The following is a 14,647-nucleotide window of genomic DNA, read 5'->3' on the forward strand; positions in this document are numbered from 1 at the left end:
ATAGAAAAATTGAATGCACATCTGAACTGTCAAGGATCTCCTTGTGCAGTGTACCTAACAAGTAAAACTTATTACCACTGGCCAAATTCTGTCTGTAGTTACTCACGTGTAAGTGAAGATAGCATTTAGCCTCATCACTTTAAATTAGCCTGCTTTTACCCAAATTGCACGTAATCTTGATTACATATAAAGATTTAATTACTCCTTGGTTACAGAACACAATATATTTCTCTTCTATAACAGTACCACAGTCCTCCATCTGGATGGTGATAGTCAACAGTCAAACATATTTGACTGAGCAAGTATGCACAGAATGTACATCGTATGAAATTCAAAAGACCTTTATGCTAGGAAACAAATTTACCTTCTTGTTCTGAAATTGGTCATACATAAAATAGAGTAATATTAAGTAGTCAAAATCTACCTTAGGGAAATTCCCATTAATTTCAATGGGAACAACATATATACATATCTAAGGGCAAGCTGTGTGTAAAGAGTTTAAGCTTACATCTCATAGTTTGGGGTATGCCTATGACTGCACGCATGTAGAAATGAAGCAAATGCAGAACAGCCACAGAAATAAGAGTCTATCTATCCTTGCTAATTATATTGCCCCTTTAAAGACAGCCAAGTGTTAAGTAACTAGGATAATGTCCTTACGGTCATTTCACTGCTGTGAAATAGGGATATGTCATTATCCTCATTTTACAGATGGAATACAGAGTGAGAGATATTACACCCCAAATTTGCAAAAGGTATTTAGACGAGTAACTCCTACTTAGTTTCCCATGTCCCACAGCAATAAGTGAAATTTTGCTTCAAAAATTCTTTTGTAGATCTGGGCCTAAGTAACTTGTGTACAGTGTAACAGGCAGCTTGTGGTGAGGCAAGGAATTGCATACAACTCTCAACCACTGGAGTGCGTTTAGCAGCGATCCACGTTTTCTGTTCACTACAGAAAAATGCAATAAAACTGGATTTTATCTTTTTAAGGAGAAAAACCCAGATTTTCTTCTTTAATGGAGAAAAAACATAGGAAAGGGTAGGTTTCCCTTTGCAGGCTGGCAGAGTTCTAGCCTGCAAGAGGCTTGGGGGAGCAGTCAGGCAGTGGTCAGGCAGGGGGTGCCATGTGCATAGGTGCACACACACATGCACATAACCACCAGACAGCCTGGAAAGCAGCTCCCGCAGCTGCCCACAGGTAAGTCTGGGGGGGGGGAAGGGGAGAAAGGAGGGATTGAGGCCCCCCACAGGGAGGGAGGGAGTTGTGCGGGGCTGGGGCTGCTGCTCAGCCAGGGTGGTGCCTGGGGCTTGGGGCCCAGGGTCACAAGCAGCTGGCAGGGTCTGGGTACAGTGAGGGACGGAGTTGCAGGTGGCTCGTCGGGAGGGTGGCAGGGGGGCTGGCTCCCCACCTCTGCATGCACTCCTGGGGTGCAGGGCCACCCAGATTTGTATGTGGGGCAGGGGCAGATGCAGGCTGCCTGCCATGGGCATGGGGCTCCCCACTCTGCTGACCTCCCCCTGGGGCCTCCATGGCCCAGTGGGCAAAACTCAGCATGGCAGGGTACAGCAGGGCAGGGAAGCTCTGTGCTGCCACCCGGAGCCCCATGCTGCTATGATGAGGCACCCCCTGCCTGCCTGCCTGCCAGCAGCAGCAGTGGTGGCATAGGGTTGCGCCCCATGCTGCTACTGGGTGGGCAGGGGGCACCTCATCATGGCAGCATGGAGTTCCTGGTGGCAGCACCAAGCTTCCCCATCCCACTCTACCCTGCCATGCTGGGTGCTACCCACTGGGCTGTGGAGGCCCCATGAGGAGGTCAGCAAGGTAGGAAGCCCTGAGCCTGCAGTAGGCAACCTGCATCCATGCCCCTCCACCCTGCCCCATGATCCACTCTAAGCATCCCAGCCATGGGGGAGGGGGAGCCAGGCTCTGCTCTGCTCCCCACTTGGACCCACAGGCGGCAGCTGGGACTCGGGCACTGCTGTGGGGGGGCAGGGGAATGTGGAACTGTGCCCCTGGCCACATAGCCCTGGCAGGGCCAGGGGAGCTGTGGGTGAAAGTGAGGGGAAATATGGCATAGGCAGGGCACCGGCATATCAGAGCTGTTCAGTGCCACTAAGGGTGCATGCGTGTGTGCCCTCTGATGGGCAAAGGGGGCAAAGAGACCTCTAATTTTTCATGATAAACCCAAAAATCAAATCCCAAAATTTAAAGGTATTTAGAATTTCTTTTATTATAGTGAGGCACTGGTAGGCTTCCAAACTGCTTTAAAATTGTAAATATATCAATAAAACATTGTGTTCAATTGATACCTCTATACATACACACACACAGCTCTATCGATACATAGTAGGGGTGCGGAAAGTGGGCCCTATTCAATTCAAATTTGGATTTGGCCTGAATCAGGGTCAGATTTGATTAGTTGATTTCGATCACTGCCCCGATTCGATTTGGCCAAATCCGAATCTGAAGGTTTGACACCGATTCAGCTATAGACACAGCTTTAAAAGTTTTTTCTATATACCTTGAGGTACCAGGCATGGCTCATGATTGCTGCAATGCTAGTGTGCATGGAGCATCTCACAGGGTAAGAGGCCCCTCCATGTGCTCAGCAGCAAACTCAGAAGCGGACCAGAAGTACTTCCAGTCCACTTCCAGGTCTGCAGGGAAGCACACCAGGGCCCACCACCCCCCAGCTCAGCAATTGGCCACAGGGGGACCCCGGGTGCCGCCACAGACCCAGGAGACACCAGTCACCAACACAGAGAGGCGTGAGGGGGCTCTCTGTCAGAGGGCTGGAAGTGCTTCTGGTCCACTTCCAGGTCTGCTGCCAAGCACGCTGAGGAGCCCCACCATACTGCTGTGGGACACTCCATCCAGCCCAGCATTGCAGCACTCACAAGGCCCTGCTACCTAGAGATATGTAGAAAAAACATTTAAGGGTGTCTCTATGTCCGAACTGATTTGGAAGGTTGCAATTCAATTCGGAGAGATTAAAGGTATTCCAGTTTGATTTGGATTCGGAGATTCGGCCACTGAATTGGGCAGAATCGAATCGGGGACCAAAGCTTCGCACAGCCCTAATAGATAGCTAGATTAGATGGAGTGTTGTTTCATTTTAATCATGAAAAAAACACAAATTTTGGGGTCTTAATTACAAAATTTGCGTTAAAAAAAAAAAATATCAGAAAAATTTGCTATTTTTAAATGGAGAAAACCAGGATTCCTGGTCTTCAGTGACCCAGATGCAGAGTAAAACAGGCACACTGGCAAAGAGCAGTAAAAAGACCTAGAGTACATTTACCACAGACCTCTGTGAACCATGATTTCTATTATTTGCTTCAACTCAGGGTGACAATGTGATAAATGAAGGCCCAACAAAATGTTATACAAGTCAATGCTCTGTTTACAGGATTCCATGCAGGAAGGAAAGTATCCAGCCATATTTTAACAAGAAAAAGAGCATTTTTCACATACCCGGTGAACATTTGCTTGTAGTAAGTTTCCCAGGTGTTCCACTAACTCAGAAAATGTTGGTCTTTGCTTAGGATCACCATGCCAGCAGTCCAGCATTGTCTGGTACCTTGAGGGATAAGACCATGACAATATCAGGGCAATGAGGACAGCAGATTCTGCTATTTCAAAAGATTGCTACTTCTTTAAGGTGTATCTACCTAGCTTCCAATTCTTACATTTCTGGGGTTGTATAATCTGGTGCTCTCATTCTTGTTCCCTCTTTCAGTCTTCTACAAAAATCTTCATCAATTTTCACACCAGGATAAGGTGACGCTCCTAAGAGGACAACAGCGGCACTTAAAATTCTTGGCCTTACTATCATTCAACTACGTTGGTCATGAAATGACTGCTATTGCATGAACAAATCATCAATTAGATATACATTATTTGCATATTCAATCACCTAGATTGCATGCAGTCACCGTTTGTAAAAATTATGCACACAATGCCCTACGTAAATTATATGAAAATCCACTTCAGATGTCTGTTCCTGAATGTTGATTTTATTTTTTTTTTTGATGGGGAAAAAGAAACCCTGAAAATATGTATTCCCTTGCAGTTCTGAAATTTCAGAATGTCAAACATTTCTACAACATCCTGCAAACATATTTTACTGATTCTTGAACTGGTTCTATTGGTCACATTTGAAGAAGGTTCAGCATACCGATAATAAAGGACTTACCCAATGAAAATATTTCCCACAGCAGAACCCCAAAGGACCATACATCACTCTGAATGGTATACACTCTGTCAAAAATGGTTTCTGGTGCCATCCATTTTAAGGGTAGTCTGGCCTGAAAGCATTGGTAAATACAATTAAACTTTAATAAAAAAAAGACAAGGGTAGGAAAACATTCTGTGATTCTGAAAAGAATGAATGTTGGGATAAAGACTAGAATAATTAGTACTGCTTCAAATTAAATGGTTCCAATTAGTCCATGAAACTTACATCTCCTTTTCTGACATAATCTGGATCTTTGTAAATGTCTCGTGCCAAGCCAAAGTCACAGATTTTGACCACATTATTGTCCGATAAGAGGATGTTGCGAGCCGCCAGGTCCCTATGGATGCACTACAAAGAGAAGAAAATAAGTTTATAGGTTGGCTGTTGTCTAGTCCAGAAGTTGTTCTATTTCTCGTCTGTGTTGACCTCACCCTCAAAGGCCAGTTACTGCTTGAACCCTATTAAGCAAAATAAATCCCAGAATCAGTTACTGATTTTAAGGGCTTTTTTCATTATTGTAAATGATTTGAGGACAAAAATCTTTCTGAGACAAGTTTAAACACATCTGTGCAATGAGAAGGGCTTTTTAATTTAGGTAGTTAATTAGCCAAAAAGTGACATAAAACAGGTTAGGATATAATTACCCCAGGTATACATTCATTTTCATCAAATCCATGCTTCCCATCATGCCTGTGAGAGGCTGCTCTTTTTAATACACACATAGGTTTAAAATGCTCTACTATCTCATGTTAAAATTATTCTCTACTGGAATCAATTAGAGCTGGAAATCTCCATCCTCTTACTTTTAAGACCTATCATCATAGACTACACACTAGAAACCTACAAGCCAAGCATTCAAGCCTCTATAGCTTGATATAGAAAGCTAGACTCTGTAGCTGAAAATGTTAATCTCACATCCTTCATGATTCAGACACAGAGAAGGGACACATAACACCTATATGCACATTGCCCAGCAGGTTCTATGTACAGGATTGTTCAATGCAATATATTTTTAAGGACATGCATGTTTAAGGACTCATGCAGAAAAACTGAAGTCTTCCTCAGAGAGCTGATTTTGTATTCTAACAGATCCCACCATTAGGGCATATCTCTAGCCTAACTTTTCTCTTCCATTTTATCTAATTTTTTTTTGTTTTTTTATCCTACCACTTCCAAAATAAAGCAAAATGCCTCTTTCTTCCTGAGGCATTGTTAGCAAAAATATTTCCTAATGTTTATCCATTATTTGGCCAAATTATAAACACACAGGGCCAAATCCTAACAGGGCACCTACAAAAGCCCAGAATGCAATGGAAATGTTGCACTTCCATTGTGTCATAGGCCAGGAAGAGATCCATCAAGGAGATATTTACACTACTGTATCTGCATTCATTTATTTGCAGTGTCCCACATGGGAGTTTCCAACATTTACAATGAGCTATAGAGAGATTTCTTCAGAGCAAAGTCCATCTACTCTAGCTTGGCACCATATTCCGTGAAATGGTCCCTAGTTCTTTTCAACTTTCTTCATAAAACATTCCCCTGGACCACTTAAATCATTCTTCTATGAATTGGTGACCATTGAACTTTACACAAATTGCTAACATTCCAGTCAATAAAAGTACTTTGCATGGACTGTTTTGCTTTGTAATATTAACTACTCAGATACATTTTAGAGCAATCAAAAAAGTGATGTGGATGGTTGCCAGTCCAAAGATGAACACATTGCTTCTGTATAAAAAACTGCTAATCATTTCCTACAGTGATTACTTATATTTAAAATGCCATTTTCCTGAGAGGTTTCTTACTTTGCGTGAAGCCAAGAACTCCATCCCTCTGGCCACCTGAAAACTATAACAGATAAGGTCCTCTAATGTCAGAGAGTTCTTGCAGAGATCTTCAGAAGTTGCTGTAACGAAATAATGACACCAGTCAAACTTGTTCTCCACGTCTGATTTTGCCTTGAGATATTTTCTTTTGTATACGATACTATAAACCTCCAGTTCACACTGTATAGCCCTGTGGTAAAGTTCGCATTTTACACTGCTGGGCAAAAAATACAGATTCAGATTCCAGCCTTGCTTGCTTTCTCATTTCCAGCATTTACAGGAGCTGAGTGAATGGCAAAAAGCAGCACACACAGGAAACGGAAAGTTGTGTAGCTATCCCAAGAGATGAACAAGAAGTGGTGCAATAGAGAGATCCCATCCAGTGCTCATTAGGGGATAAGAGGTCAAGGGAAATATTTTCATGGATGATAAACAAACTGCTACATGGGGGAGTAATTAATTTAATCTCATCCTCTAGCAATCTGAAAAAAAATCCATAACCATGCATACTCAAGCCCGGATCCCAAAGGTATTTAGAAACCTAATTCCTAGGAGCCAGAGCATATTCCTGAAACAACCACTAAGAAAATGTTTAAAGAGCCTATATTAAAGGAAATGAAGACAGCCTTAGTCTAGGCTGTCCATCTCTGATATCTGTTCCGGGGACAGGGGAACAAATCAATAAGCAGAGCAGTAGATGGAATTTCATAGTTAGTTAAGTTCTGGCAAAAAACTCATGTGAAATTCAGCTGGTGTTTTCATAACACGCTGGCACTCTCAAAATACACGTGCACACACACATCTCTAAACTGTCATTGTGATGTCTGGGGTTCTAACTGCCCAATTCCAATATAAGCTCATGGGAATTCAAGACAAATGTATTAGAAATATAATCCTTGGAAACTCTGAAGTTACCCTAGGCTACACTGAAGAGAAAGGGATTCTAAATTACAGTGGTCCTCAAATTAGAGTTTTGTTCAACCTGATCTGCTGCAAATCAAGCTTCCAGCTTGATTCAGCCCTGCTTTACCATGTCCTAAGGCAAGTCCTACAAAAGAACAATTATCCAAAACCAAATGAGGATATATATCTTACCTTCTTCTTCCTCCACATCACTGAGTGATCTCTCCTCCACAAACCCTGAACTGGCTGAGCTTTGGCTGCTTGCAATGCTATTGAGGCGGCACTTCAAGTCTGCTGGGAGGTCACCAACATAGTTTTCTTTTCCCTGCCTGAATCTGGCACTTTTAGCCTATTAAGCGGGGAGAAAACAAATCCGAGTTTTTTCAAGACTTTTTAAACAGGAAGTGACATTTCACACTGCGTAAAGCAAGGCCTCACTGAGAGCCAGAGTAGAGAGAAAGAGCCATGCAGAAGGCACTAAGTAGGCTCCTAACTTCCCTCCACCCGGATACAGCAGCTACCCACTGCAGTCTTCACACATTTAGTTGCAAAGAAGCAAGGCAGAGCTCATAAGTATCTGATGTTACAAACAGGCTGCTGCGGGAGACAGACTTTGCCCAGCCTTTTGCTGTGTCATTACACTCCACAACTTGCTGGACTAGCATGCACATACTGGGCACATCTACAAGTACATATTAATACAAAGCAATAAACTCCAGCACATATCACACCAGATTTTATTGCATACCGTGTTTAAACGTGTGTCCGGGACCATGGCAAGTCATGCTGGAGCAGTCCCAACTGGCAGTGGGCCCAGCAGGTCAGCCTGCCAGCCTGGGACTGCTCTGACATGGCTCAACATGCTGTGTAGGGGCTGGCTCTGGAGGATGAAGGTGCTCCAGTGTGGTGCTAGCCAGCAGGCAGCCCCCTGCACTGAAGTACCCTTGTGTCCCAGCCATCCAGGTCAACATCTACACATGTGTTGCTCAATACAAAAAAAAGCCTCTGCAGCAGGGCAGGACTTGTATTTACAAGTACTAACCTGCTGCAAAGTTTATTAGTTTCCTGTGGCCTAACAGTGCTGTGTGCACAGACACTGAGATGTTTACCACAGAGCTAATTAGGCAACTCCACAGTAAACATCTTGTGTAGATGCACTATTTTAGAAATTCTCCCCTCACTCTGTTCAGTCTCTTCACTCCAATCCCCTTTCATTTAGTCCTTCTATAAAAGTCCTCCCTGCTGTACTTCAACCTGGGCTGATCCCTTCCAGCACCTGATTTACAGAGCCAACAGACTATCTTCCCTAAAAATCCATTGTCTCCTGCTTCAGTTTTGCAATAGTCATTGCCAAAGAGCACGACTTTCCAAACCCCATTGGTTCTCATAATCCCCACTGTTTAATTTGCAATGTTCAACACCCTCCTCACATTCATCTCTTGTCTTCATTCTCTTCTCTTTCTCTACAGTAACCAGACAGAGCAGATCACTGTTTATCCCCCCTGCACACAAATACTTCCCATTTCCACAGTCTTAAAATCCCGCTGACACTGGATTTCTCTGGGCTCTGAGGAAGACTCCTCAGTCATAATGCTCAGTATTAAGTACCAAAATCATGTACACTCACGACTTTTATAAATGGCCTGACATTCAAAGGCAATGAACAACCCCAGTTCCCACAGAGGCCCATATATCCCAGTATGGGAATGCTGGTTTTTGCCCCTCTCCCTCCAGTTCCCTGTTTGTAAAGCTGGGATCTCATCTAGGTAGTTAAGTCTTTTTCAAAAAGTTTTGAAGATAAAAAGGGTGACATGAATTGGCTGGCCGACTTGATTTATGAAGAAAGATGAAAAGTGCCCACTATGTGTAGTCTAGTTTAACAATGAAAATATATGATATATGCTATTACAATAGGACATGACTATGTAAAGTTTTTTGAGTGGTGTATACACCATGCATGGAGTGCAGTTATTTAAGTGGGTATGGGTAGTTTACCTGAGAACAGTGCAAAGGAAATAAGAAAGGAAAAAAATTCAGGCTGATTATCAGGAAAATCTTCCTGACAGATATGGCCAAAGGTAGAATAGGCTGCCAAGGGAAACAGTGCAAGCTTTGTTTCTGCATATTTAAAGCCAACAACAACAAACTAACTACATTGTACAGGCAGGGAGATGGACTGTAATGTCTTTTGCCATCTCTGATTTCTATTATAAGACCCAAATATCACTATTACTAGTGTCCCCTAGAATTCCCAGCACACTTTCCACTTAGAAAAGAGCTTTTAGAATTTAAATTTAGTCACTCCTTAGCCTATACTCTTACTCTTGACACTAGCAGCAGTCTGTACCTTGTAAGGAATAAATTCGCTTCTCTTGCTCTTTAAATAAGCTGACAAATTTCCAAATTTGCAGTATTCCACAATCACCATCAGTGGGCCTGTATAAAACATGAAGCAATTATTTAAGGGCAGTTATTTTCTAGTCCACCCTAAAACATAACATAAAGCTAGAAATATCTGTTGTTTTTAAAAAGCAGTCTGCCATTTTTCCAAAGGATTTTATTAAAAATGTCTACAATATATTCAGTAAAAATCTACTTAAAGTCAAACAATAATGAACTTCTTTTTTGATCAACTTCTGTTGGATAGAAGGAATCATTAGTTTGCACTAAACTTTCAACAACAGAGACCTCATTTTGAAAACATGTAAGAAATGTTGTGTTTCTATTTACCTGCACAAATACCTTGACTACCATGCACAGTGAATTATTTTGCACATAGGATACCCATTAAGAAATCCAAATTGATAGCAGTATGCACTGTAATATGAATTAGCCACTAGAGTAAAGTATTATGTACAAAACATAACCACATTATTTTTATACATTTTTTGCATACAGAAGCCTGCATGTTTAAAACAATATGTAACCCCAATTATGTAATTTAAGATGCCCAAATGTTGTATTCAGTCCCAAGGTGACATAAGAGTTCAGTGATAAGGCTGGAAACGGAACAGGGCTGCTGAGTTTCCATCCCATCATCCAGGCACTCAGTCTATAGACCCCCATAATTAGGGACCTACCAAAATTGCAGCAGAAGTGCACGGTACAGCAGCTCCTTCAAATTTGCAGTTTCCCCCATGTGTCTTCTTGCTACTAATTGGTGGAGGGGCCCCACCACTCATCACACTTGCTCATGACTGGCAGGGAGGTGAAACCCATGGCTTTAAATATAGTGCAGTTTTTGCTTCCCACTGGTGATTGGCTGAGGGGTGCTGGTGGCCCTGCTGCTTGCTGCTGACTGGCCAGAAGGCAAAAATGGCGCCATAGTTAAACCAGCAGTTTTCACCTCCCCAACAATCAGAGCAAGCAGCAGCCCTCTCCCCACCCTCCCATCAGCAGTGGGGGCTGTGCAGGGGAAACTGCAAGATAAGAGGAGATGCCACACATTGCACTTTGGCCACAATTTCATTAAGTCTCTACTCAAAATGAATAGCCCTGGAATAATTATAGTGAAGAGTCAAAAACTTGTTATTGATTCTCCACTAATCAGAAATGGCTTCTCTGAATTTATATGGTAACTTCAACCACTAAAATAAAAGTACCAAAACTTCTCCATCTATTGCTCACCTCCTGGTTTTGTGCAGGCACCAAGCAAATTCACAACATTGAGATGATGACCAATATGAATGAGGATCTTGAGCTCTGACATAAGTGCCCTGTGTTCACTGTGTGTAGCCCCCTCTGTAAAGACAAGAAGTTATGGGGCTGAACAGCACCAGAGAAATAAAGGATTTTCCCTATGCTAAGTATATGATTTAATATTTTTGAACATTTGGTAAATGTATTTGCAGGTTAACCTAGGCCAGAAATGCTTCAGGGTGCCAATACAAACTGTTCTCATGGGACTGTTGAGACGTACATTCTTCCACACCGGACAGCCAGAGAAATGCATTAGAGAGTTGGTTTTGCTTTGTTTTGAAACAACATTCCTCAACCATTGCCAAAGGTAAAACATCTGACAGGACAGACAAATTATCTATACTACTATAGTAGTAGCTCCTTTGTTCTATGCAATCTTTTAAAGCAGTCACTAGCCTCCTATCTGGCATAGTAGTCTGAATCCATCAAGCATTCAGTCACCAAAAGCACAGGCATAGCTACTGTGCCACGTGCTTTAATGGAGTTTCAGTGCCCAAGGCACTCGAACACCATTGGTGTGGTATTTGACTGGTCTATGAAAGAGGGGAGATAGGGAAGGGGTTGAGCCAGGACAGCCCACCACACAATCGAGGAAGACAGATTCCGCTTGTCCCACCCCAGCTTCCTGATTCCTAGACAGAAGACTGGCAATTACAAATACACTACATCTTTTCCACAATGGATTTAAATCTTCCTTTGTACCTTTAAGCATTTTGACTGCAACAGTCCTGCAGGTAGCAGTTTTGTCAATTCCAAATGCATTTGCTTCTATGACTTGCCCAAATGCTCCACGTCCAAGAGGTTTACCTAGTAAAGGAAGGTGTGCAGATTTGGACTTACTGTCAAAGTAATGGATAAAAAAATCCAGGCTAATTTTAACTAATTTAGTCAATGTGAATATGAATGGACCTTGCATGTGCATGGAGGCTGGGGGGAGGATGCACAACAGTGATTATCAAACTAGCTGTTTTTGCACAGTTGAGTCAGATGAGGCCACAATCCTGGCATCTCTTGGCCCACAGAAGTGAACTAATTTACTCCAGTGTGTTCTCGCAACTGTATGCATGTTACCCAGAATCCCACCAGGGTACCACCTGCAATGTTTCCTTTCTTCAGCCCCTATATACAATATATGCTGTGCATTAAAGCCCCAGTGATGTCATTTTAGTGCAGTGGAAACATACCTAGCTTTAATCGGTCTCTAGGAAATTCCCATTTGCTGGCATCATAGGGCAAGCGTTCACAGTGTTCATCTAAAGGGACTTCATCGGGATCCATAATGATTGACAAGTAGCCAGTCTTCAGTTCGCCTTCATTAGCCTAGAAAACATAGTTTTATGTGACTGGAATTGATAATATTTCCTGGCTAGAACAGTGCTGTTTACAAAATTATCACTTCTCAGTTTTTTCAAGTTTCAGAGAAACGTAAACTTGTATTCCCCGCCCCCATGCAATCAAAAACATAAACATGGATTCTCATTAATTAAATACCCTTTTAATAATCAAAACAGTTTAAGCATTTTTTCCTCCAAGTGCCTGTTCAATTAAGCCAAAAATTCTGCACCCTCAGTTCCAGGCAACACTGTTATGCCACTGAGAGAAAAATATGTGACTGTTGATATAAGAACAATGGAAAGAAACAACACAAATGAACTCTAGTCAACTTTCATTTGTCATGCAAGACCAGTGCCAATAGGACAGTCAGCGAATGATTTTGTTACCCGCTTAACAGTCCGGAGGATGATTACAAGAAGCAACCAGAAAAACATGGCAATCACTGCAGTGCCAACCAGGATAATGAGCTCCAGATTTGTTTTCTCTTCAGCGCCTGGGAAGAAATAAATGAAGATTTCATTGATAGCTGACAGCTTATTGGTTTAGGTCATTAGCCAAAGCACTAAATAGAGTTCTTTGTTCTGAAGATTCATTTTAAAAGCACAACATGTAACAAGCCAATTACGACAAGACAAAACCCCTGTCTAGCACGTTGGAGTGCTGGACCAAGATCTATGCTGATTAACACACCATGCAATGCCACTAAAGTTAGTAAGAAATGGCATTGTCCATGCAAAAACTTAGCAAAGACTTGGTCCACTGTTTTCTCATAAGCTTTATGAATCCAACAAATTGGTGTAAAATGTTAGTTACAGCTATGCAACTTCACTGATATCAAGTTTGTTTCTAAGAAACACAGTTATGCAACAGTGTATAACCAAGAGCAGAATTTCAAGACAGCAATACCAGTTTAAAAGTAACTGGTATTCTAAATATCCCAAAATGAACATTTTTAAAACACAAAGACAATTACCTTTCTACAAAGAAGATTCAAAGAAAATGCATCATGCCAAAATTGAAAAAGTTGTAAAGATGTCCTTTCCTATCATGAAATGACTCTACATGTCTTTACTGACTAAAATTGGAACGTTAGGATGTAGTTCCTGCAATACTAGCTGAGAGAGCATGTCAAATAGGAAGGATGTATTTGAGGGATCCTTATTCCAGGATAAAAGGAATAAACACAGTACCACTTGCACATCTGATAACGCAATCCTCATTTCTTAAAGTGCGTTCCTGTGCAATTTAGCCCTTACGGCATAGCTTCTCCCACACAATAGCACACTGTTTTTTTCCACTGTACAGCCCATGATGGGCAGCAACATAAATTCCTTAGCATGAAACAATGCATCATAAACATGCTTCCATGTTTCACAAAGCTATCAGATCATACTCCAAAGAGTTATTTTTATTACATGAGCTGAAATCAGGCATTTACATTAAGTTTATTTATACATCATTTCTGTCCAACAAAAATATGCTACCCAGCACCTTTAATATTACAACAGGAATTATGAGAACAACAAAATATCATTAGCTCAAGTCTAATATGACTTATCACCTTGAATTAGGAGACAAGTGTTCTTGAAGTATTTAGTAGATTTCTATAAATAGTCAAGGAGCTTCTGACCAATTTTTTTCCTCAATGGAAAGGTCAAATGGATTCTAATTTGTCTAAAATTTAGCATGATCATGTATCAGCATTTGGTTCAGCTTTTGCATTCAGAAAAAGCAGCGCTGGATTTGAATAATCAAAGAACCAGTCTTGCAAACTTTAGTAACTGGGGCACGGTGTCTACCACAAGAAGTAGTTCTAATCCACTAAACCCAGCAGAAAGCTCTTAGTTCAGCAAAGACCTTACAGTCACTTTCATCAGTAAGGCAATCAGCAAAGCACATAAACATATACTAATGTATAAGTATATGTTTAACACCTACTGCCTTCATTAGGACTCAGGTATGTGGATAAAGGTAATCATATGCTGAAGGACTTGGTACATTTGTTGCCTAAAGACTAGAATTCGAAATGGGTGAAAAACGTGGTGGCACTCTCAAAGTTTCCAGGTGGCAGAAGGAGCAGCAGCAGCCATGGGAGTCAGGGAGAAGTTGCCTGGCCTCATGCCAGTGGTGGTATTTGGATGCCAAAGAGCTTACATGTACTTCTGAACACTACAGATTGAACATTTACTGATAGAGCTTGGGGCTAGGGACAGACATTCAAAAAACCTGAGCCTGAATTGATTTAATCTTGCAGGTTAGTTTAACCTGATTAGGCTGAATCAGTTTGTAACTGTACAGACATCCCAGAAATGCAGGCACATTTCTGTTCCCCCTGCCTTCTGACCAGCCCAGCAGGGAACTGATAACAGTGTTTATCACCCCATCAAGAAAACAGAGGGACATTACCAGCTGCCTGTTGATTTTGCCTTTTTCCTGTCTGCCACAGCAGGGACAGTAGCCAGCATGTGGTCTACTAGCTAATGCTAAGACATGTCTGTGTAAGGCAGAGGGGACAGGGCAATCCCTATTCAGCACGGAGTGGGGAGAGGAGCAGGAAGCAGGAGGAAGCCAGGCAGATGCCTGCAGTCTCTGCTGATCTCCAGCCAGGGAGCAAAGGCCAGCTCTGCTGTGGAGCAGGGA

The 14,647-nt window shown here is 42.0% G+C and overlaps 1 protein-coding gene across 1 annotated transcript in view; it reads right to left on the bottom strand.

Annotated features, from left to right (window-relative positions):
- The window catches only part of KDR (kinase insert domain receptor), a 38,034-nt gene that overhangs the window by 7,490 nt on the left and 15,897 nt on the right, over positions 1 to 14,647 (bottom strand). The window contains exons 16-26 of the mRNA XM_090035942.1: positions 12,394 to 12,500; positions 11,857 to 11,992; positions 11,375 to 11,479; positions 10,601 to 10,714; positions 9,321 to 9,409; positions 7,166 to 7,322; positions 6,050 to 6,150; positions 4,467 to 4,589; positions 4,200 to 4,311; positions 3,694 to 3,793; positions 3,479 to 3,584 (exon numbers count right to left, since the gene is read on the bottom strand). Of these exons, the coding sequence (XP_089892068.1) occupies positions 3,479 to 3,584; positions 3,694 to 3,793; positions 4,200 to 4,311; positions 4,467 to 4,589; positions 6,050 to 6,150; positions 7,166 to 7,322; positions 9,321 to 9,409; positions 10,601 to 10,714; positions 11,375 to 11,479; positions 11,857 to 11,992; positions 12,394 to 12,500 (1,250 nt within the window). The remainder of the gene's footprint in view (positions 1 to 3,478; positions 3,585 to 3,693; positions 3,794 to 4,199; positions 4,312 to 4,466; positions 4,590 to 6,049; positions 6,151 to 7,165; positions 7,323 to 9,320; positions 9,410 to 10,600; positions 10,715 to 11,374; positions 11,480 to 11,856; positions 11,993 to 12,393; positions 12,501 to 14,647) is intronic.

Source organism: Crocodylus siamensis, chromosome 2, assembly GCF_052110815.1.
Source record: "Crocodylus siamensis isolate JL-2025a chromosome 2, ASM5211081v1, whole genome shotgun sequence".
NCBI lineage: Eukaryota > Metazoa > Chordata > Crocodylia > Crocodylidae > Crocodylus > Crocodylus siamensis.